At 33.3% G+C, this 24,397-nt stretch overlaps 2 protein-coding genes across 4 annotated transcripts; one reads left to right on the plus strand and one right to left on the minus strand.

Moving 5' to 3' along the window:
- Nucleotides 1-628: 628 nt before the first annotated feature.
- On the plus strand, nt 629-3,703 carry LOC114317855 (gamma-interferon-responsive lysosomal thiol protein). The gene is made up of 5 exons (XM_028264645.2): nt 629-1,026; nt 2,098-2,163; nt 2,266-2,412; nt 2,961-3,053; nt 3,144-3,703. The coding sequence occupies exons 1-5, from the start codon at nt 727-729 to the stop codon at nt 3,381-3,383; spliced, it is 846 nt and encodes a 281-aa protein (XP_028120446.2). The 5' UTR covers nt 629-726; the 3' UTR covers nt 3,384-3,703.
- Nucleotides 3,704-3,779: 76 nt separating this feature from the next.
- Nucleotides 3,780-13,337, minus strand: LOC114317856 (kinetochore protein SPC24 homolog). Of its 3 annotated transcripts, none has more exons than XM_082891216.1 (8): nt 13,156-13,331; nt 12,970-13,032; nt 8,291-8,353; nt 7,937-8,171; nt 5,025-5,167; nt 4,830-4,930; nt 4,218-4,291; nt 3,780-4,088 (listed from the first exon to the last, which is right to left on the minus strand). In XM_082891216.1, the coding sequence occupies exons 4-8, from the start codon at nt 8,112-8,114 to the stop codon at nt 3,982-3,984; spliced, it is 603 nt and encodes a 200-aa protein (XP_082747342.1). In that variant the 5' UTR covers nt 8,115-8,171; nt 8,291-8,353; nt 12,970-13,032; nt 13,156-13,331; the 3' UTR covers nt 3,780-3,981. The 3 variants fall into 3 exon arrangements, with proteins under 3 accessions (XP_082747342.1, XP_082747343.1, XP_082747341.1); XM_082891217.1 differs by lacking the exon at nt 8,291-8,353 and adding an exon at nt 9,019-9,104; XM_082891215.1 differs by lacking the exon at nt 8,291-8,353 and having other exon boundaries at nt 13,156-13,337.
- Nucleotides 13,338-24,397: the final 11,060 nt, after the last annotated feature.

The following is a 24,397-nucleotide window of genomic DNA, read 5'->3' on the forward strand; positions in this document are numbered from 1 at the left end:
TTGAAGGAATTAGATGGACAGCATACTTACTTAATCAACAAAATATTCCTATTGATTGGTAATATACTAAATATCTAATATTTACTCTTTTTATATGAGACACTGAACAAGTGAATTAATATATCCTTCTGTTTTTACTGCAGAAAGGGAAAGCAATTGGAAAAGAAAAAGTCCAAAAATCAAAAGAACAAAGGAAAACTGTAGTTGCCATCCCTCTCACTTTAAGGACAACAAAAAGAGAAGGATATATTAATGGAAATATTTTATTCTTACAAATTTTTCTATTAAACAATGTGATGGTGTCATTTTTATATTTAATTAAATATCATTTTAGTATATTGTTTATATAAATAAATAAATTGATTGAGTATGAGTAATTACATATTCAAATCACACTTGACTTTAAACAAATAGATGACAAGTATTATTTTAAGAATAAACTGTTCATTTTTTAAAAATAATTGTGATCTAAATATGTAGTTATCGATATCTGATTAATAGAGTTTTTTTGTGTAAATGATCTACTCAGAAAATTTTAAAAGTTGAATGATTTAGATCACCAAAATAAATCCAAGTTGGGCCCACCCTCCGGTGGAATTAGTGGATTAAAGGGAAGCTTGCTCAAAATGATAAAAGATTCTGTATATTTTTTCTATTCGTATATCATTAGACATATAAATGTATATGCACAATACAAGGGGAGGCTCAACAACTTCATTTTAAGCAATGACTTCTCATAAAGTAGTCTATGCATCTCTCATCATATATGCATTGATCATATTCATATCTCAATCTCAGGCTTCTTCAATTGATGATAATGTAGATTTCAAAAAGATTGAGTCTGGTAATGATCCAAGTAAAGTTGAGTTGTCACTTTACTATGAAACTCTCTGTCCATACTGTGCAAACTTCATAGTGAACAACTTGGCGAAGATCTTTGAGAATGGACTCATCTCCATCATCAATCTAAGGCTGGTCCCATGGGGAAACACTAATCTCAAAGATAATTCAACCTGGGTTTGCCAGGTCTGTCTCTGTTCTCAACTTCTTCATCTGTGCTATGATTTTTCTCTGTTGTTTAATGGAAAACTAATTGTAAATCAACATAGAGTTTTCATTTGCACTAGGCATATTTTTTATTGATTTGTAATTAGTTTCTGTATTCCTCATTTATTTGATATTTTCCTTATTTAATTGTTATTATTTCTTAAATAACTAAAATACCCTTCAGTTGAGATCTTCTAGCATTTTTTTTTATTATTTTTAATTTTCTAATGATCTGATCTGCTTAGCATGTGATTCACCCAGGAATGTGTTTAATGGAATCTATTAAACATTGTTGTATTGATTTAGCCCTGTGGAGCCTTTATAATTGCCAGGTGTCTATCAAAATTGACTTGGAATTAATTAGGAAAAATTATAAAAAAAATAAATAAATATTTGATCCTCGTAACAAAATAAACTCGGAATTTTTTACTTTGTCAATTTAAACCCTAAAATTTTGATTGGTTTTCAATTTCAACCATGTGCCTATTTCCGTTAAGTAAAACCTACGGAAGAAATATTATTTTACTTAAATCCAATGAAAAATGGTATTTTTAGATTGTTTATGTATACTTATATTGAGTTTAATAATTAAAATATATTTTTTTCTGTTGGTTTTGCTCAATGAAAATAGTCTAACAGTTTAGATCGAAAATAATTCATAAATTTAAGGTTTAAATTGACAAAATTAAAAATTGATGTTTATTTTGTTAAAAGGGTCGAAACCCTGGAATTCTTGTAATTTCCCCCAATTAATTATGTTGTGTATATGTGAAAATAGACGAACACTTAACTTGTTTTGATATTTTGTTCAATTGTCAAGAATATTGTGTAAGAAATATTTGACGAGAAAAATGAAATAAAGGAAAGGAATAGTTTTTTTTTTTTTTTTTTGGTTAATTGCACACTGGAAATATTTCCTTCAAAAAAAAAAAGAAGTTATGGTGTGCTTCTTAAGCTCACTGTTTAACACAATTATAAATTACAACAAAATCAAATATCTGATTTTGAATCTAACTGTTTGGTGAATATGTTTGAAACAACAATATGCAGCATGGACCAGATGAGTGTCTGCTAAACACAGTGGAAGCCTGTGCCATTAGAGTCTGGCCTGACTTGGTAACAACAAGACACATATTGATTTTGCTCCAAAAACCCTAAAACATGTTTTCATAAAACAAAATATATAGTTCAATATTTCCCATTTGAATTCTGATTCAGGGAGCACATTTCAGCTTCAGATTCATCAAATGCGTCGAGCATTTGCATCTGGAGAACAAGCACAATGAGTGGGAATCCTGTTTTGGAACACAAGGATTGAATTCAAAACCTGTTGTGGATTGCTACAACAGTGGACTTGGGTTTCAGGTTTGTTTTGTATGCTTTTGCAGTCACATTCTCTATTTTCTAGTTCTTCATTTAAGTTGACTTGGAGTTATACTTATTCTCATGGAGTAACATATGAGAATTGCCTTTTAATGAAGGTTAAACAAGTCGCATCAAACTGAATAATAAGTAGTTCGAGTTTTGTTTGAAATTTTGAAGAATTTTGAAAATGTGTTCAAATTTGGTTTGTTTTTTCTTTTGAATTGATCTTAAACGAGCTTCAATCTCACTGATCATGAGCTCAAAATATGTACAAGCTTAGCTTGTTTACATAGAACCCATCTCAAACAAGTTTTTAACGAGTCAAACACGAACAGTGCTCAAGTACTTGAAGGTAACAAATGCACGTGCATACTTGGAGGTAATTTAGTGCACACGACTCCCATAACTGTAAGATTTAGGAAGAACCAAATGTGTACAGAGTCTCTCACATATGCATACTTAAATACAATTAATATTGAATTTGTTTCTCAGTTTTTTATCATTTTATTTGCCAAGTCCATTGCTGAATTTGCAAATTGACTGTGCAGCTTGAACGAAATTATGCTGATGAAACTGCTCATCTTAATCCACCTCACAGATTTGTTCCTTGGGTGATTGTGGATAATCAACCACTGCAAGATGTTAGTCCCAAGTCCTCTCTCTCTCTCTCTCTCTCTCTCTCTCTCTCTCTGTGTATATATATATAACCTACTATACTACTCTGGCTGCAGGATTACCAAAATTTTGCAGCCTACGTCTGCAGAGCATACAAAGGCTCTAGCAGACCTAGTGCTTGCAAATCACTTTCTGTTGGGATCAACTCATCCAACAATGAAAATTCTGTTGCTCAAGTTAGCTATACAAGCGAGGCTAAAAACTTGACATCAATGGCACCAGCACAGAAAAAACCAGAATCACCAACAACTTCATCGACAAAGCGGATGAAGATGAAGATGGAAATTTCTGTGTAATTTGTAGCACCTGTGACTCAGTCCAGCATCAATCCATTACCATACATATATGATTGACAGGCTAATATAATCATGTGTTCAAATGGCAAACCATGTTTCTAAAAAGTGCATGAATTAGGTGAAAATCCCAAATGATGAAATCTAGGTTAAGGAACATATGTTGTTAGATTCTAAACTTTCTCAAGAAAATTCAAAATCCTTGCAAGCATTTACATTTGTTGGAAACAGACAACTACTTCTAAATCTACGCAGCAACAATCTGTGAACAATTGATTTAGAAATGAGTTTGAATGATTCAATATAGTGATCAACTTATCTCCAATGATTAAAATGTTTTCTACTTGTCTCAATTCAAGAACTGCAATATTTTCTTCCAAGTAATATCACGAGAAGAGATTAAATGGAGCAAACAGCCAAATAACTCGCGTCAACACTAACAGACTTGGAGTTAAGTCAACAAAAATTACAAATTGACAAGATTAAAGATTCAAAATGCTAAAAAAGTTGAGTTTCAACATAACTATAAGACAACCGATATAAATATACTCATAAACTGGATTACATATTGCCTTGGAAATGGAAGAACGTTCGAATTTTATCACAAGCTTATCATGTTCCAAATGTTGTTGCATGTATCAAAGGCAGTCGCTTCTGAAGGGTCAAATTCAAACTTCTCAACCGCCTTTCTGTCTCTTTTCACGATATCTGTTATTGGTCAGGTTTAAGGAAAACCCAATTCGTCAAAATACTAAACTAGCCTCTACTAGAAATAAAATTGACATCACAGAAGGAAAAGAGTAAAAAGAACAAGTAGTGATCAACACAAAAGGATACGCCCTGATATTTTGGAATTTTCATGCAGGTTTGGAATTATATTTGTGACAGAAGCATACATTGAAAGCTTCATCCTACAAGACACAAGAAAATTGTTTAATCTGATGCATCAAAAAGTAGATAAAGAAGGAAAGAATAGAAATCAAATCACAGTTGCAAAAGAAGGCTAAGAAAGAGTGGTAACATATTATTTCCTGACAAGTCAAAGGGTTGACACTATTTAAATACTGATTTGAGAGAATGAAGTACGAGGTAAATACATTTTGTGTAGTTCCAACCTTCTAAATCAAAAGTAGTTGATAAGATCTTTTTAGTTGAATATATGAACCCAATTACACATAAAAATACGATATATATATATATACGAAGTTACTGATGCTGAAAGGACCCTAGCCAACAAAAGGGCAAAATTTGAAACGTTGAAGTAACCCTCCCCCGCTACTTCACAACTCCAAGCATGAGTTCACAAGCAATTTTTTTCTTCTAATAAATGTGATGAATTCATGACCATACAAAACTTTAAATGAACATTGTAAGACATGTCAACCAGACTAGAATGAGCAACACAAAGAGAGAATCCTTAAATGATTGTAACAGGTTTTCTGGACTTACTGTGCCCTCATCTCATCTTGCTCAAGCTTTCTCAGAATCTCCCTTCTTTCTTCAACAGAAGCCCTTTGATTTTCTAGATCACTAATTTCATTGGTAATAACTGTGTTGACAGAATTTACAAACAAATCACCAATTAATACCATTGATTTGAAACCAAGAATAAAAAATATACAACTGAAATTGACCAAATACTTATCTAAGTTCCTCCTGGAGTAAACGTTCTCTCTGAAATTCCTCTTCCAACTCTTGTTGAAGCAAATCCATTTCTGCATCTGAAGCAGCTTCAGATCTTGCCTCATTTGATTTTTTCTTGCTCACATCTATCCTTTTCTGATAATCTGATGCATGTAATAACTTGTCAGTGATATAACATGCAGATCTATATTGACACTAAATAGCATGTTTGCAAAGAAAATTGAGAATAAGCCTTCCTGAAGTATTTTTCTAGCAGTTGCACTTAAAGAATGGTATTCATTTTAACAAGATGCAATTGAAAAACAATGATGGACTAAAAGAACTACAATGACAAATATCCCTGTCTCCTCAATGGGGTTGACGGCCTGTCATTTGGACTAGGGTTTGATAATTGTGGGCGATTAGTAGATGGATAGTGTAACATCCCATTCCAGAGGGAAAATTAATTACTAATAATGCTGTTGGGTACACACTGAAAATTGTAAGAAAAATGGAAATCTGTCTTTGGTTTAAATTATAATTTTTAAAATGTGAGGAAATGAAAAATATAATTACGCAAATTATTTGCTACTGTTTAGTGGATAATTTTGGAACTTTGGTTTGAGATTATTTCATTGGAATTGTGTGGAAGACTTTAGATAAACAAAACAAGATAAAGAGAGTGATTAAATACAAATAAAGTCCCATGAAATAAGATAAAGAGAGAGAGATGAAAAATTGAGGCTAAGTGTCATTTTGGTATGTGTATCATAAAGTTGAATGGTACACGTTTGCAGCTGGTGATATAGGTTGGAACCCACAGAATTCAGCTTACATTATTAGGGTGTTATGTTAATACAGTTGCAGGAAGCATCGTGATCCGGCAATACATCATGGACTTGAATGTCTAAAGGTTTTATTAACAAAGGTTCGAAAAGCAAAGTCCCCTTTACTTCAATGCAATTTGTCCTCACATATCCACTTGTTGCTTTCTTTCACAGAGATGATATGGATGCTAAACAGAAAATTATACAGCATTTACCATGTAATTTCCCAAACATTTAGAAGCCAAGCTGGAAAATAAATAAATAAATCCTCAAAAATCTACCAGAAGAAACCGTAGAATAAGTCTCCTAACCAAATGACAAAGGCAGAGAGAAAAATAGAGATGTGGTCCATGATCCCACTTGCATCTTGCTGAAAATTAGGACAATTGTTATATTAAATCTGAGAAGAAAATGCCTTATGACTTCAATCCGAACCATTTGCACTTGTCTAGTACATAGAAAAATGAATTCACAACAACATTTACACGAGAGATAATATGAATGGCTGCCTCTGTTGGACCTCAGTGCTTACCATCTCACCAAAACCCATAGGTAGTGGTGAAGGCGCAACTTTATTCCCTTAAAGGGTATAGCGCCACAAGTAAACTGCGACTCAGCCTTACCCTAGGCCTCTGCCACAGCAGGATGTTTACAACAACATTTACACGAGAGATGATATGAATGACTGCCTCTATTGGACCTCAGCGCTTACCATCTCACCAAAACCCATAGGTAGTGGTGGTGAAGGCGCACCTTTATTCCCTTAAAGGGTATAGCGCCACAAGTCAACTGCGACTCGACCTTACCCTAGGCCTCTGCCACAACAGGATGCTGGCCCAAATCCAGGCCAACAATCCCCCCAACACCTGCCCGCAGGCAGCATGCCCTCTCCAAGGGAATCGAACTTGAGATCTTGCTCTGATACTAATTGTTGGACCTCAGCACTTACCATCTCATCAAAACCCATAGCTAGTGGTGCTGGTGCAACTTTATTCCCTTAAAGGGTACAATGCCAAGCGCCACAAGTCAACTGCGACTCGGCCTTATCCCGAGCCTCTGCTACGGCAGGATGCTGGCCCAAACCCAGGCCAACAGCCTCTTTAATCACTGGAACTAATAACCATTATCCATTCTTTTCTATTCTCTCCTACTTAAACTTTCCTTTTCTCTCCTAATTTGCCAAAAAGACTACAAGTAAATCAATCAAAATGAACCTCTATGCTATGCAGCACATCGTACACAGACAAAACGAGAATCTTAGAATGCGTACATCAAGCAAAAAACTAACAACTGCTAAACCACACTTCAATTTGCTATTGCCAATACGGTACATACATTTGTGATTTCTCTAACACTCTGTTTGGATCATGAGAGGAGGTGAGAAAAGAAACGATTTGGGTTTGTCACTTGGGTGAGAAAAGAAAATAAACGATTATGATTTCTCACCATTATGTTTGGATGAATAAAAAATAATAGAATGGGGTTTCTCCTCTATGTTGTTTGGATAGGGTAAGTAAGAGAAAGGAAAAGAAAGTGTCTTATTTTATTTTATTAAAATAACCTTCCATATTAATAAGTTTTGCTTTTTCATATGGGTAGTTTTGGTATTTTAAATAAATTTCATTAAATTCAATTCTTCTCTCAAATCTCACCACTTTTGATGAGAAACAAAACACAAGTTTGGTGAGAGTCCATTTCTCACCTTACTCAACCATCCAAATAAGTGAAGTCTCACCATTTCTTTTCTTTTCTCACTAAACCCCTCCATCAAAACAGAGTAAATGAATCCCAAAATTTTAGTTAGATATTCCATCTCTTAGTTCGTACATACATACTAGGGGGAATTTCATTTCAGTGCAACTTTAAATATATATATATATATATATATATATATATATATATATATATATATATATATTACATATTCAAGACAAACTTTACAAGATTAAAAAAAAAAAAAAATTATAAAGTTTTCCATGTATCTGAAATTATTTTTTGAACTTTCCACTTAACTGCTATTTCCCCTACATAAAAACGGCAATTTTTAACAAAATAAATTGAAAAGAAAGAAGAGGTGTTGAGAACAAATAAGGAAAGATACTGGACCTTGAAGCAAGCTAAGAACATCGTTGTAATCAGCGTCGCATTGAGATTGAAGAACCTTTGATTGTTCCAAATGTTGGGTCAAGTTGTTAACATCCTTCTCATCACTGAGGAACCCAACGAGGTCGTCACTGTAAGCAATTACACTCTTCACATCGGTCTTTCTCGACAAATCTCCCATTTTTTTTGTTGGGTTTGAGATGAATCTACTCGGATCCTCCTCTGAAGCAATCTAGGGCTTTAAAAAAAAAAAAGAAAAAAAAAAGAGTAGATTTACAGTGATGCAAAACTAAAATGATTCATGTAATTCATTCTGATGATGTTGGTTGGTATGGGATTCACAGATTTGCTGCTTACTATATGTCTATTATGCCATCCAATTTGTCTGTGCTTTCAAGTTTCGACAAGAGGAGGAAAGTGCTAATGGAAAAGAGGGAAACTTCGAATTATATAAAGGGAAAATTGAATAATGCTATATGCACTTTATTAATTAGTATACTAATTGATAATATGACCGAATTTTAAAAAATTTTGATATTTATAATATAATTAATGAATGAGATCAATAATTATATTATAATTAGTGTTGGTACACTAGTTAGTGCACTAATTGATACATGTAACACCACTGGAAAAAATTAAACATTGTCCCTTTGTATTTAGTCATTTTTCACTTTGACTCTTTCTTTTTCTCTTTTTTTTTTCTCTTTTTTCACTTTAACTAGTACTAGTGAAAGGGCGCGTGCAAGGCACACTAACTAATGGCCAGTTAGTGCCCATTACATTTGTGTATTTAAATGAGTTTTGAGCTATTGCATAAACACACAAAATTAGCAACTCGATCATGAATACAAGACCGACTTAACAATACAAAGTTTTTAACAAATACTATTACTTACACAAAAATAAAAAATAAAAAAACCTATTACAAGATCTATTTTCCCAACAAAATTGTCATTCCTAAAAATATGATGTAATAAAAATAAAGCAATTGTTTTCTCTATTTGACAAATGAACAAGTACTCAATCATCCTTAATGGCAGGACTTGAAATCCCTCATCAATTGTGAACCCACTTTTACTTACTATATTATGAGTAAGATGAGCCAAACCATGCTTGTATGTAATGCTGTGAGACTGAATTTTCTATTAAATCCTCAGCCAGAGTTGCTCTGCATTATATTTGTTAGAAATAAATATCTAGTTTTCATAATTTAGCATTTCAAATCAAATACTACTTTTTAGATCCCATCAACTCCTTCAATCTAAATGTATACCAAATAGATCAGGATCATGTGAATAATCAAACATGATTTGTTTGCAAAACTTTTATTCTACTTGGTTAAAGCATAAAAAAAAAAAAAAAAAAAAAAAAAAAAAAAAAAAAACAATAATAGAAAGGTTATCAACCCTTCTTATTTAATAGTTTAATGGGGGGAAAATAAAAAAAAAAAGCAATACAAAGGTAGACCATAATAACTATTATCAGACATCCTTATTTGCATGGATTGGAGATAAGATAAGTAGCTAATCATCTACTTGAAAAGAAGGAAATAGAGAGAATACCTACAAGCAAATTCTTACAAGGGTTAGATTCAAATCATTGTGTTTTATGCAATTCAAACATAGCGCATGCATGCAAATTAAATCATTCAAAATTCAAAGAGAAAATTAATCAGCAAGATGGTGCAAATTACATAGCGAGGGAATTTCACATCTAAAAGCTAGACCAAACCCACAAGCTTAGTTTTTTAAGCCTTTCATATTTGATAATTAGCTTTTGGTAATAAGGTCTAGTTTGCTATTAGATGTTTTTAGCAACTTGCATTCACTAAATTGGATCACAGATGGTCATTCCACAACATCAGTTCTAGATTAACAAGAAGCAGAAGCAATGTTGGATTCTATCATAGTAGTGTTTTCTTTAATATTTGAAATAGATTTTGAATGCATGAATGCAAGTGATGTTTTAGGTTAGGTTTAATGATCACACTGGACTACAAAGTACAGGTACAATAATTCCAATGATCTAATTAATTGGTTAGAAACTTCGTCTAAAAATAGGTCTTTTACAATGTGTGAAAGGAGTTTTTTCTATCCAATCGAAATTTTTTGACAAGTTCCAACTCTTCAGGGAAAATTTGGGTCTAAAGTTGGGGGATGGCAAGAATATTAATTTCTGGAAGGACAAATGGCTTGATGAGAGGCCCTAGTTGCATAAACTTTCAGATAATAAGGATGGAAATGTAGCTAATCTTCTCCGCCCAGGTGATCATAATGGTTCTTTGCAACTTAATTTTAGAAGAGCTTTTTTTGTATAGGAAGAAGACAACTTTTCAAGCCTGTTACCTTAATGTTATGTTTGGAGCATGGATTTGGGTAAGGATTTGAAAATGAAAAGGGAAAGGGAAAGGGAAAGGGAAAGGGAAAAGGAAAAGGTGGGTGAAATGTAACTATATTTCATTCACATTTTATCTTCATTTTCACTTTCCTTTCCAAATCTCTACCTAAATTCATGATCAACACAGCCTAAGTGATAGGTGTTTTGTCTTGAAACAAGATTATGGGCGTGCTCTGTTATGCTATGGGAAGCATTGTAGGAATCTTTTAAACATTGGAGTTTTTTTGGTTGAGTGCAGCAAGGAGTTGAGAATTTTTTCAGCATCAATTGCTGCTGGTGTTTTGTTTGCAATATTCGCTACTTGCGTTATTTGGCTTTGTTTTGGTTCTTGTTTGGTGTTGCTCCCAATTTTGATTGGGATTTGTTCCCTTTTTTGTTGCTTTAGCCTTGGTCTTTTGTCTCCATTGACGTATTCATTTGTACACCTTGTACCTTTGTTTGACATCAATATATTTTATTTTTGCCGATTAAAAAAAAAAATCTAGAAACTGCATCCGTTTCTTTTGCACTTCTAGTATTAGGAGGAAGGACAAGAAATAAATCTCACATTACTAATTTACTTTTATTAAAAACAAAGAAAAAGAATTATGAAATAAAAATGAAATGAAACAATAAAAGTGAAAATGGTTGTTAGCAACAACACTTCCATTCAAACTGACAAAAGCAACAAAAGCCACCATATAATGCAAAGAATGTACATTTCAATAAGAGGTCTTCAATCTCATTAAATAAACAACCATGCAAAGTATGCAATGTCAAATGAATTGAGTATCAAATGTTGAATCATTTATCACAGAGAAAGTTCCTGCCCATTTTTGGCTCTTGTACATGAGAATAAATTTGCAAAAGAATGAGATTAATATTGGATTTTAAAGATGATAATTTGAAGAATTCTTTTCAAAATGAATTTTTTTAGTGTACTGGAAAAAAAATCTCAGACTTGTTCATAATAATAATTATGAATGAAGAATAGTGTATTCCTCTATTATATGAACACCTAACATGCAAAAGGTAGTAATATTAAGCCTCAAGTTCAACTAAACAAACAACAAGGGGAATTGAAGGACTGTATTATATATACTGTTAGGAGACTTCACAATTGTTAACAAAAAATACACATTATCTACATACACAAATGAAAAAAAAAATATGAAGCAAGCAACAAAATCTACTAAAGGTAACAAAGGAAATTATAAAACTTATTGCAAACTCACATCACAAAGAATTATGCAACCACTAAATATGAAGCAAACCATTGGCCAAGACTCCAATGGCTATGTATAGTTTTCCTCACATTTCTATTTAACCCTCCATAGTGGCCCAAGGCACTGAGCCCCAATCAAATTAAAACATGATTCATACTAATGTGTTATAATTCTCTTTTATGAATGAAACTCAAACAAAAGTCATTTCCAAACCTAGGGGAAAAAAAGAAAAAAAAGCAATAAAGAGAAAAGATTGGACCTTTAACCATTCAAATCGACATTTAAAAGTGATCTTAAGAAATTGTTGAGGTTTATTGAACTTTTCACACAGACGATATATTTTTCAATTTAATCAAAGAAATAAAATTAGTAATAAATTTTTAAAAAAAAGTATGGCAACTTTTGCAAACCCATTTCACAAAAGACACCTAATAAGGCAAAGAAAACCATTGGCCAAAAAATCTTCTCTACTTTCACTGGTATTCATTTCACCCATCAATTGATCACTATGATCCACAGTCTCTATTTTACATTTTGATCTTCTCTCTCTACTCTATCTTTCTCTACAGACCATCACATACCTATATATTTTTCTTCTTTCTCTACTCTTTTTTCTTTCCACACTCTTTACCGACCATCACTCACCTCTCTATTTTTCTTCTTCTCTTTTCTCTCCCACATCTCTTGAAGAACCTATTACTCACCATGAGGGATCTTCACATCATCAAAAGTCATAACATAATCGCAGAATTTCCTCAATCACCCAATTCAATTTTCCCTGTAAAACCTTGCAATGGACACACTACCAAGCAATAGTCACAAAACTTTGACCCACTATGTTCTATAAAACAAATTGCAAAAGCTAAGCACTTCCACACATCACTGGAACAACTACACATCAAGGGAACTACTGTATCTAGTTCTAATGATATTCAACAAAATACACACAAAACCAAAAAGAAGGAAAATGATAATGATGATGTGAGAAAGGAAGACACACATATGAGAGAGGAGAGAGAAAATCTATGAGAAAATTAGGAACAAATGAAGAGTTGTGTCAGTTGGGTTACCGAAAGTGTATTTTTGTACATTGAGATTGCAGTTATATACATGCATTTCGAAAATCCGAACTGCATTTGGAGCGATTCATTTGAAATCAAGAAAAATTCAAACCCCATTTGAAATCAAGAACATTAAGCCCTCTGTTTGAGGGTTTTTAAAGGTTAAAAAGTTTGACCCAATTGAATTTTGCAATCTTTTCACAGCAAAATAGATAAATGAATAAAAAAGCTTGCTGGTATGTATGTGCATAGAAAATACTAAAAAGAGAAGACCACATAAACAACAACTCAGGGAAAATTTATATGATGGTCTCCAAAATCACAATTTCATACTAATAAAAATCAGGGTTTTAGGGATTTCAAGCCATACCTCTTCAATGAGAACTCTTTCGAACCAATAAGCTACTACAGAAGACAGAGCTCTCAAAGAACCCTTCAAAATCAAGAGGCGAAAGTGAGAGATGATAAAGAGCAAAATAACGGACAGAGAAATCAGAGAGAGAGAAACCATAGTTCGGAGAAAATAGGAGAAAATTTTAGGTTTTAAGAGCCATACCTGTCTCTTCAATCCTTGCGACTTCGATCTCCACGAATGGAAACAGGGAAGAGACGACCCGAGAAGAGAGAGGGGTTTTTCGTGAGGGAGTGAAGCAAACAAAGGGAGAGAGCGGGGTTTACTATGGATCCTCTGATAAACAGCTGTAAGGAATTTGAAGATAGTTTTCCATGAATAGCCTTGCAACCAAAGAAGAAAAGCTATAAAGCATATGGCCAAAATCGACTTTTCAACTATTCAAAAAATACTGTTTATATTTAGCTGAAATTACTACTTACTTTGCATCCGTACTTTATATATATTGTATAGATATAGATATAAATATAGATTTATGTTTCAAGGATTTTTTTAAATTTACTGGTTCAGGTTAAAATTAGATTAAAAAAAATATCATGTTAGTTGTCATTTGATTTTAAAAAAAATTATTATATATTGAAATTTAGGTTTATTAAGAACATATGAGTTAAAATACAATAAAATATTTTTATTTTAAGTAATAGTCAATATGCCAATTTTTATATAATTTTAGATAAAAGTAAATTTTTTGAGTAAATTAAAAACAATTTGACACAACAAAAATTAAAGTGAGAAGCTTTAAGAGTCAAAATATAAAAAAAAAATGGTCAAACATTTAGGCTAAGTTTGGCATGATTGAAAAAAGATAAAAAGTCAAAAAGTCACTATCCTATTTAAGTCACATCACCTCTCTAACACATCACTTCAAACTCAACCCAAACTTAATCAATATTTCATAAAAAGTCAAAAAATACACTTATTTAGTCTTCCCAAACTAGGCGTTACTCTTATATAAGTGATTGATTTAAGGCTTTGTGACGAGAAATGAGGGTTGCAATAAACGAAAAGGCTGCGTGAGAAGGTAATGGAAGTGGGTAGGGAGTAGTTAAAGGTTGATAGTGGTTAAGTACAAATAAGGTTTGAGTTGGGGGTTAAATAATGGTAACATTAAAATTAATTGGAGATGCTAATAAAAAATAACAAAATTCAAATTTGAATTAAAATGTTCAAAAAAGATGAAATATCTAAATAAAATATTACAGTGCATTTTAGAAACATTCGCATATGTCATTGGCTTTTTTCTTTTACAACAAAATAAAAATAATATAAGATTACGTCATTTGATGAAAAAAATTGACTATAGAAAGTGTAAATATCGGTTTGAATTTACTATCAGTTTGAATTAATGATTTGATGAGATTAAAAAAAAATGAATGAAAGAAAGAAAGAAATAGAAAGTACAACATTTTTCATCACTCATATTAATGATTAAAATAAAATAAAAATAATGAAAAATAAGAGAAGCAATAACAAATAAAAATCTCTTAAAACACATGTTTTATTTATCACAAAAATGATAAGATTTGACCACAAATCAAAATTATTCTCTACAAAAATTATAATACCTAGAGAGAAAAAGTAAAAAAAAAAAAATGTCACCTCTTTTATTTATTATTCATGGTGAGAAATCATAAACTAAAATTTTTATTTTGTTTTGGAGAAAATTAATTACACTAACCCCTTTTATATTTTGTTATTTTTTTTATTTCAGCTTTTAATTTATTTATTTTTCTTCTCATTCTTTGGCTCTTTATATTTTAATTTTTTTTTTAATTTATTTTATATTCGAAATTAGACAAACATAACTACAGACGTAATAATATTTTATTATATATAACCTACATATCTGGCACAAATTTAAATTTTAATATAATAATATATTTTTTATATTGGGGATTTTTTTTTTGGTCCTTGGTATTAAGATTTTATAGCATAAAGGACATTCAATATTTTTATAATGTCTAAGATTCCTCAACATCGATCCAAAGAAATTCTCTCCATAGAAATTCGTACTTCCCAAAGAATTTCTTTGGGTTCAAACCAAAGAACATTGAAATTTCTCTAGTTTTGTTCACAAATTTCTCTAGCTTTGTTCACAGAGAATTGAAATTTCTCTGGCTCTGTTCATGGGGAATTTCTTTAGTTTTGTTAACAGATTTTTCTGTGTTTGTTCACAATTTTAAATCAGAAAAAATTGTTTTAACCAAATCAGAGAAATTTTAATCAAACCAAATTTCTTTGTGTTTGTTCACAATTTTGAAATAGAGAAAATTGAGTATAATGACAAACTCGTATGAACAAATTGAGTGTACATATAAACACATATTGTGACCCCCTAAAATCGAGAACATCAGAGAATATATTAACAAATAAATACAGGATTTATCTAAGGTTATAAGAGTAACGTCACTAATGAGTCTTTTGGCTAATAACCAAGTAAGATCCCAGAAAAGTTAGAGAAGTCAATATAGCCTTCCTTCTAAGTCCAACCACCTTAGATAGCAAGTTGCCTTTTTGACAGATCTTGACAAAGTATTAACACAAGGCCTACATAAGTTGACAGAGTATAAGGATAGGTTACAAATGATATATATATATATATATAATGATAATAATTATAAAATCATGTCTTAAATACAACAAGTAATTAATCACTTACAATCTCTAAAACGTGTTTACAAAATTAGTTCCTAACTCTCATAGGGTAACCATACGTCTTCAAATCCTTAAGCTTTTCCTTGACTGGTCTAATAGTCTTCAATACTTAATATGAAACGCCTTGAGCGTTGAATGCCCAGTAAACGCATACACAGCCCGTCCTTTTTTCCCAATCCAATACACCATCACATTTATAACAAGCAAGTAATAAAGCATGATATTCAAGTCAATAACAAGGATTACAAGGTTAGATGTTAGTATCCTAGAAATCCCTCAAAGAGATTTCATCATCCTAACCGCAATAATTGGACACCAGACTATTCGGAACTCTCCATTTTGCTGCTTTGTTATAGAACTTACCTCGGATGCCTACAAACGGTTATATACTGCGTAGTGCCAACCACAGGGCCTCAAAAGGGACAATGAAAAGAAAAAGGTTTTTTATCACCCTGAATCCAACCTTATCCTTCCAAAAAAAAGTTTTATCCTCCTAAATGTCTCATATGGACCCAAGCTTATCTCAATAATCAAACCATCACAAAGAGTCTGAATACGTCCGTTCCATTCTAAGGTTTACGCAATAACCGCTTGCACAAGACTTAACCTTCAATTAGGGAGCATATCCCATCAATCCATACATAACACATTATCATCTCTTCATTATCCAAGTGATCGAAAACTCAATACCAACCCAATTAAGGTTTCCGTTGAGTTAGATATCTTAAAATAAAGTTAGAATAACTTAACAAGATAGTAATATCCACATAAGCATGAACACCATCAATTGAAGAAGATAAGGAACGTAGCTATAACATATGCAATATCATACCAATACATAATCATGTACAAATAAGCATATTCATGAACTCAAAAGCATAAAACACCAATGCAAAACAAAATTTCCAGATTCAGTACCACTTAAAGATTAAAATCAAAAGGACTATTTCAGGTTTTTCTTGAACTCGGCCTTCCTATGGTTCATATAGAATTTAATCTAGTTTTCAGAACATGTTTAGGAAATGCAATAACTTTTCTAGATTTTTAGTTATTTAAGAAACACTCTAGTGTTGTCTAGATTCGTCGACAGTTATGAAAATTGGATTTTCTTACAAACCGCTCACTCTTTTTCAATGAAACCAATTTTCCTTGAAAGATAACTCCTTAAGGAAGATTTTTGAAGTAAAATTGAGGTTCATAAGATTTTTATACATTTTTCTAGAATTTTTGAAAGTTGGCTATAAAATAGATTTTTCATGCACAATACTCAAAATAAGAAAATTAGTGAGAAAAGAGGCCAACTAAGGAAACTTTTCCACTTCTTTTGTGATGAAAACATACTAAAAAATGTATCAATAAATCATATTTTTATAGTGGTGGTATGCCTTTAAAAAAATGTGAGATATGGGAAGAAAAATGTAGTTTTTCATCTATTAAGAGGAAATATGAATAGAAGAAGGATTGAAGCCCAATTCATTCACTTTGAACACATGAACACCATTAAAACACATCTGAAAATATGATTTTATATCTCTAAAAATATGTATTTGAAAAAGGAAAATAAAAGAGAGAGTTGTGTTGTGGCTTACTTGAGGCTTGGTTGGTTAGCTAGCAAGACCTTTAGGCCCCGTTTGTTTTGGGAGATAGAATAGAGGGGATTGATAGTGAGGGGATTAATAGTGAGGGGATTAATAATGAGGAATTGTTAAATTATTTTTATATAAAATAATAAAACAAATAAAAAAATATAAAAAATTAAACATTATATTTAAAAAAAATCCCAATATATAAAAAATAAAAAAATTTCTAATCCCCTCACTATTTTCTAATACCATCTTTACCTCCTCCTTACCAATCCCCCTTCCAAGGGTATTAATAATATCAAGGGACTAATAGTCCCAAGGCTATCTCTCCAAACAAACAAGGGCATTAGTAATACCTTGGTATTACTAGTTGCAATACCCTCTCTATAGTCCAAAACAAACGGGGCCTTACTTTCTCTCCTTTCCTCCGCCAAGCTCACTCTCTTCTCTTCTCTCCCTCTCAGCTGAATGAAGTGTTTGTGTGTGTGTTCTTGTATGTAAAATGCTACGAGAGGTGTTGTTTTTATAATAAAATTTGTGCAAAAGGTCCAAAATACCCATTGGTTGGAATTGGATTGAATATATTGGATTTAGTTTGAATTCAATGGAATAGTCTCCAATGGTGTTTGCTAATAGCATTACCATTGTTATAATTTGACAATGAATAGTGTTATTTATTGCCAAATTATAGCAGTGGTGCTCCAATGGTCACATGCTATTATGACAAATCTTAACCAACTTTCCCTCCAAGTTTGTAAGCGTTGTTTGGATATAGATTTTTTAGTAATATTTTTTTTGGGTTTATTTTTTATCTTTTGTGACTTTTTTTAATTGTTTTTTTAAAAATTATATATTTACATTATTCCCGACTAGACAAATATAAAAAATAAATAAATAAAATTCACCCCACCAAAAAACATACCACTACAAAATTATACTAACCATTGGATGATTTCTTAAGCCACAGCTAAGATTTAGCCTCTGGAATCTTCGTGGCTAATGTCATCTTCATTTTTATCATCTCTCTCTCTCTTTCTCTCTCTCCATTTTCATCTGTCTCTCTCTATAAGCTTCCTCCATTTTCAGACCCTCCACCTCCATACCTACAATAATATAATCCATATATAAACATGAATATATATATATATATATATATATATAGAAAAAGAGAGGGGTACCAGTGGGTTTGGGTTTGAAATAGTGAGAAACAGAGCAAGGTCCATCACACTTGACACAGTAGGGAAGCTGATGGACCTGACCCGTTAGATTCACCGCCGCCGTTGGATTCCCTCCACCGCTAAGGTCAATGCTTCCAACGATGGCGATTGCTGAACCTCCATCTCCATCCATGTATCTTTTCACACTTCACAAAACCCTCTTCACTGCACAAAAAAACCCTAAACCCTTTGGATCTCTCTACTTTCCTTACTTCTCTCTATTCTCTTTGTATATCTCTCTCTAAACCCTAAACCCTTTAGATCTTTATATATTCAATCCATCTGAGACATTTGAAACCCTCTGTTTCGACTTCTTCAAATTGTCTTTTTGATGGAGAATATGAAGACGGAGTACAAACAAACCCGAAGACGAAGCAAACAGATGAAGAAGATGAACAAGATGAAAGCTTGGGATTGTTGAAATTGTCTGAAATCCATCACGCATCTTGTGAATCTAGGTAAATTTGTTATTCACTGAAATTAGTTCTAAAATTTGTTATGAGATTTGTGAGAATTGGGTTCACTGATCATTCTGTTATTTAATTTGTTATGAGATTTGTGAAAATTTGTTATGAGATTTGTGAATTTGTGATGAAAAACAAAATCAAATGAATTTGTGAATTTAGAGCCAAAATTCTATTAATCTTTGATATGGCATGTTTGTCCCAACTAAAAAGGAAGGAGGGAAGGAAGAAAGCAGTTGGTTTTCGGGTGACTTGGCAGATTTGGCAACTGCTAAAGTTGGTGCCAAATTTGGCAGTTGCTATAGCATGCCATTGGAGAAGCCACTTTTGCCCAAACTGACATATTAGGGCTTTGGCAACTGTTTTAGCAATGCATTGGAGATGCTTTAAGCATGATCTTGTTAGGGTTTTATCTTAATCAAACTATCCTAGGTGCAAGTACAATGCATATATACATCTTTATATATTATAACAATGTAGTGTGGAATATGAGGAGCCTTCAAACTCTTAATACTAAACTTTCAGGCACTCTCTTTCCTACATGGCATTCTCTGGAATCTCCTTTACTCATTTCTATTTTTTTAAATAAACATAATAAAAAAAATTAAAATTAAAAATAAAAATCAAATATACAAACAAATAAAATTAATATATTTGATCTCTATCGCTTCAAGTAAAAACTTTCTTTTGCCTTTCAATATTCAATTTTAAATTTTAAAAATATTTAAAGTCTATCTAAACAAATCTATTTTGAAAATATCTCCCACCATCAGAATTTAAATCAATAAAACACACATGTCTTGTCACGTCTCTAACTCACATAAGAATTTAGACATGGATCTCAAAAGGATATTATAAGAATGTAGTGTGGAATATGAGGGGCCTCCAAACTCTTAATACTAAACTCCCAGGCACTCTCTTTCCTACATGGCATTCTCTGGAATCTCCTTTACTCATTTCCCCCATTTCTATTTTTTTAAATAAACATAATAAAAAAATTTTAAAATCAAATATACAAACAAATAAAATCAATATATTTGATCTCTATCGCTTCAAGTAAAATCTTTCTTTTGCCTTTCAATATCCAATTTTAAATTTTAAAAATATTTAAAATCTATCTAAACAAATCTATTTTGAAAATATCTCTCACTATCAGAATTTAAATCAATAAATCACACATGTCTTGTCACGTGTCTAACTCACATAAGAATTTAGACATGGATCTCAAAAAGATATGACAATATTGAAATTTGAATTATGATTTACTAATGTAACTATCTATTTTTGATGTATATCTATATAAATCTTAAATGACTTAATGGGACAAATTAATCCATTTTGAAATTTTATTTAAAGAATAATCTAATTAGTCATCCCAACTTCTAAATTTCGTGGGCAGTGGCGGAGGAGCTAACGGCTTGGTTTAAGTTGTTGGAGGTAATATCTTACCACTTCATAAATTTATTTATTTTATTATTTGTTTTCCCTATGTAGTTCTCTTTCTCTACTGTTGGTTTTGGTTTCAATTTTAGTGAGGTTTATGTGTTTATTTATAGATTTACATGGTAGAGAAGAATTAATAGTGATGATGGTTGCAGTCAAAATATCTATGCCTATTCTGTGCCAAGAATTTTGATCGGATTTTGTTTTTTTCAATGAAGACCACAAAATTGAAGTAAAAGAATTGGGCACCAAATTTCCCCCAATTCCATATCCTTGCAAAAAATGAAAACTCCCAAAATCTATGGTTTTCTTGTTGCATTCTTTGGATTTTGTGTGTTTATTTGTTTGCCTCATTTAATTTTTTTTATTTTTTATTTTTATTTTTATAAAAAATGTGTAATTGAATAGTTTGTCTTTACTATTTTTCTTTTAGTGTGTGTACTTTTCTCGCACTGACTAACTTGATTTAATTTTCTCTTATACGATTATTTCACCTTTGCTTGTGTAAATAATATATAATAATACACAATGAGTGAAGGAAGTAACAAACCTTGCATATACAAACGATTTACACCGGCATTCTTCTTCTACAAGTATTATTTCTTCACACTAGTCAATTTCTTATTTTAAATGCATTTGTTATGTTGGGTTTAAATATAAGTCCTTATTATTCATTTGGTTGAACCTATAACGAAGATAAAAACAAAAACAAGCAGGAAACACAAATAAAAGTCACCGACATGGTTTGCACATTGCTTACCACATATTGTTATCATATTTAATGTTATTTGTATCTGTTTTTTTCTATTAGCATCGCTTATGTTCACTTTTGAGGCAATGTAGATGACAAAGGACATAGGACATCAATGGAGAACCCAGCGAAAGGAGGAGAAGTATGATTACAAAGTGTGTGTGTCAATTTCCGACCACATTGCCAACTTAGTGATCAGCTGGAGAGAACTGGCAGAATAGATGACACCTGGCTAACCTGCAATAGAAAGAGAAGATTCCGACGGTGGTTCTTCCACCCGGGGGTACTCCGACGATCAAGTAAATACTTAATATCTCTCAAAGATAATCAATAATGCTAAATTCACTGCTCAAAGCATAAATTGTGTACCTTAGACCCACGGGTGCCTCTCTTTTATAGTTTACTCAATCCTAGTCCCACTAGAAGCCTAACTTCTATGGACTCCAATTCAGTACTTACTTTGGATTCCTCAAGAGATAAGGATAAACTCCCTAATGAGTGTTATCCTTATCGATCCTGAAGTCTTTCTTCATCCTTGGACTCCTGTCCCTTATCCGCTTATCTCGGATTCCGATATCTTCGGAGATAACCTCGGCATCTTCGAGATCACCTAGGCACAACGTCCAAGGCACATGGCACCTCGGCTGACATGTCAGCATCACCTTGCCACGTGTTGGAACTCAGAAAATATATCCCCACAACTGCCTCCTAGGTTCTATTACCTCGGCATTCTGAGGCGATGGAACCTATATCGGTATTTTCTGTACATCGGCTCAAGACCTCCTTAGCCGAGATCATTCATTTCAGGCCGACAAGTCTTCTTCAAAGAACAAAAACTTCGAATGAACTCCTTCATACGTATGAGCTGTCATACATCACTTTTCAACCATTTTACTCACGCGTTTCAACCCTATTGGACCGTGCTAATTACGCGACAAATATCCGTCGTGCGTCTGTGTGCGCCGTCTGACGTATGCGTTATTTCAGGGGCATTTAATGCTCTGTTTTGCCGCCGTTTCAAGTTTTTGACAAAACTCATTTTTTGCCTCTTTTCGCCTCTTCACTTTGCACTCTGATTCCTCTGATTTCTCTCTCTAGCTTTCTTCTCTTGAATCCGCCATTGCTCCAGATTTCAAGCTTTGTAACTGTCTTCATTCGTCTTTCTGGTGAAGTCTTCGCTATTCTATTACTTCTGTAACCGTTGTCTGTCTTCGGCGATCTTTACTCCGGCTTCATATTTTCTGGTAAGCAACTGTTTCTTCTTATTTCAGTTCTTGACCTTTTCCTGGAATTTCCTGTTATTACTGTTTTGCTCAAACATTTAATTTGCGAATCATTCATCTGAATACGTTGATTTTGCTTTTGCCCATGTCTTGAACACTTGCACTGTTTTACCACTTTCTTGCCACCGTTCTTGGCCTTCAACCCTTTGTATTCTTCATGTTTCTCATCTTTGTTCTTGATTCTGAAACTTCGTCTTTGTTTTCTATTTTTTTGTGTCTTTTCCAGATCTGTGCTTTTGATCTTCATCTTCATAGTCTTTAGGCTTGGGATTTGTTTGTAGAACCTTCAATTTTTAGGGAAAACTTAAACAACTCCCTAGAGATTTTAAGCTTTAGCCGAGGTCCCTAAATCCTTTCAAAAGCCCTTTTTTTCTAAAATCTGATTCTTCCAACTTAGGCCGATATTATGGGTATGTGGAAGCATAGGGTAGGCACCCCGACGAAATTGGAACACTTCAGGCAGGAGTTCGAAATCCCAGCCGATGTCAATCTGAGGTTGGCTGGGGATGACGACTCCAACATGCCTTCTGACGACACCATGCCCTTCTCTGTAGTTGCCTTTACGGAGTGTGGACTTCGGCTCCCACTTAACATTCTCTTTCGCGAGATTCTTCACTTTTACAAGTTGAACCCTATGCAACTTGCTATCAATTCTTACCGGGTGATTTACGGTATCATAGCTTTAGCGAGACAGGAAAACATTACGATCACCTTAGCGGACGTTCAGTACTGCTATACCATGTGTAGCCTTAACTTGAAAGAGAAAGACTACATTTATTATCTTAAGCCGAGATCTACAGAGTTCAAAATTGTAGCCGACCTCCCAGACTCCAACAAGGGGGCTGGAGATGATTACCTCATTACCTCAGGAAATTGGGAGTTTGCCCCAGACGATGATGCCCATCTCTACCCTCTTCCTCGATCAGTTAAAGAGGGCAAGGGTAAGAGCCCAGTGCCAACACTTAGTTGTTTCTTTTCAAGTATTCAATACTTTGTCTGTTTCTGACCTTTTTTTTTTTTTTTTTTTTTTTAGATGTTCGCAAGCCACCAAAGAATTTTCACCAATCCTATGTTCCTAGCAGGGATCTAAAGAAACTTCTGGACTTGCCAGTTCAGAAGAGGAAAGCGCCTGTGCTTCTCAATTTCATCCCAACATACAAGTCAACGTTGCCTGACGTCCCGAAAAGGAAGAAGAAAAGTCTCTCTCCACCATCCGCCACAACTCCGTTGATTGCATCCATGTCACGAACAGACCAAGGATCAACCTCTGATCCAGTCAATCAACCATCAACTTCGGCGCCATACTTAATCCCAATACCAGAAAGAAAACGTCAGTGACGACTGGTCCTCACTACCAAGATGGGTCGCCCAAAGCCTGTTGCAAAAAACCTTCTAGCCAGCATTTCATCATCCGTTGATGATCAACCAACACAAACTCTTCCTCCACCGAAGCCGAAAAGAGTAAAAAAGGCTCAGCCAAAGGCTAAGGTAGCTCAGGTTGAGTCTGAAGATTCTTTGCCTATCTCAAAGTTGGCTGAGAGTGACAGACCTCAACCCTCTGCTGGAAAGAGGCATTCTGCAGCAGAACCATCAAAATCCCCAAAATCCAAAAAGCTGAGGTCATCTTCTGTGACCACCTCGGGGTCCAAGAAGCCAGCTGCCCCCTGGGCCCTTGCAATTACTCTGGAAGACAAGCCAGTCATGACAAATGATAGTGCCGAGGACATTAATGTCGGCGTTGCGCTAAGTACCGCTCTGCTGTTACCAGGTGATCTGGAGCGAAACGCCGAGTTTAGTGAATACGAAAACTATGCGTTGATGCTTCAACGATCTGTCCAAGTAAGTGACTTTCATTTGGTACTTTTTTCCTTTCTTTTTCACACTTCAGAAGTTTTTATCAATAACTTTTACCTTATGTTTTCCTCAGGCCATCCAGCATGCCCACTCTTTCTCCATGCAATCTTTTGAAAACCAGCAGAAGTTGGTTGAG

Source organism: Camellia sinensis, chromosome 10 (genome assembly GCF_055761805.1).
Source record: "Camellia sinensis isolate YWXY chromosome 10, ASM5576180v1, whole genome shotgun sequence".
Classification (NCBI taxonomy): Eukaryota; Viridiplantae; Streptophyta; class Magnoliopsida; order Ericales; family Theaceae; genus Camellia; species Camellia sinensis.

Excerpts from the sequence above, each read along its gene's own strand:
- LOC114317855 (XM_028264645.2), top strand. The coding sequence starts at position 727 with ATGACTTCTCATAAAGTAGTCTATGCATCTCTCATCATATATGCATTG. Across the intron at positions 1,027-2,097 it reads ATTCAACCTGGGTTTGCCAG|CATGGACCAGATGAGTGTCT; the intron begins GTCTGTCTCTGT and ends AACAATATGCAG. Across the intron at positions 3,054-3,143 it reads ATAATCAACCACTGCAAGAT|GATTACCAAAATTTTGCAGC; the intron begins GTTAGTCCCAAG and ends CTCTGGCTGCAG.
- LOC114317856 (XM_082891215.1), bottom strand. The coding sequence starts at position 8,114 with ATGGGAGATTTGTCGAGAAAGACCGATGTGAAGAGTGTAATTGCTTAC. Across the intron at positions 4,292-4,829 it reads CAAGATGAGATGAGGGCACA|GATGAAGCTTTCAATGTATG; the intron begins GTAAGTCCAGAA and ends TGTGTCTTGTAG. Across the intron at positions 4,089-4,217 it reads AAATTCCAAAATATCAGGGC|ATATCGTGAAAAGAGACAGA; the intron begins GTATCCTTTTGT and ends GACCAATAACAG.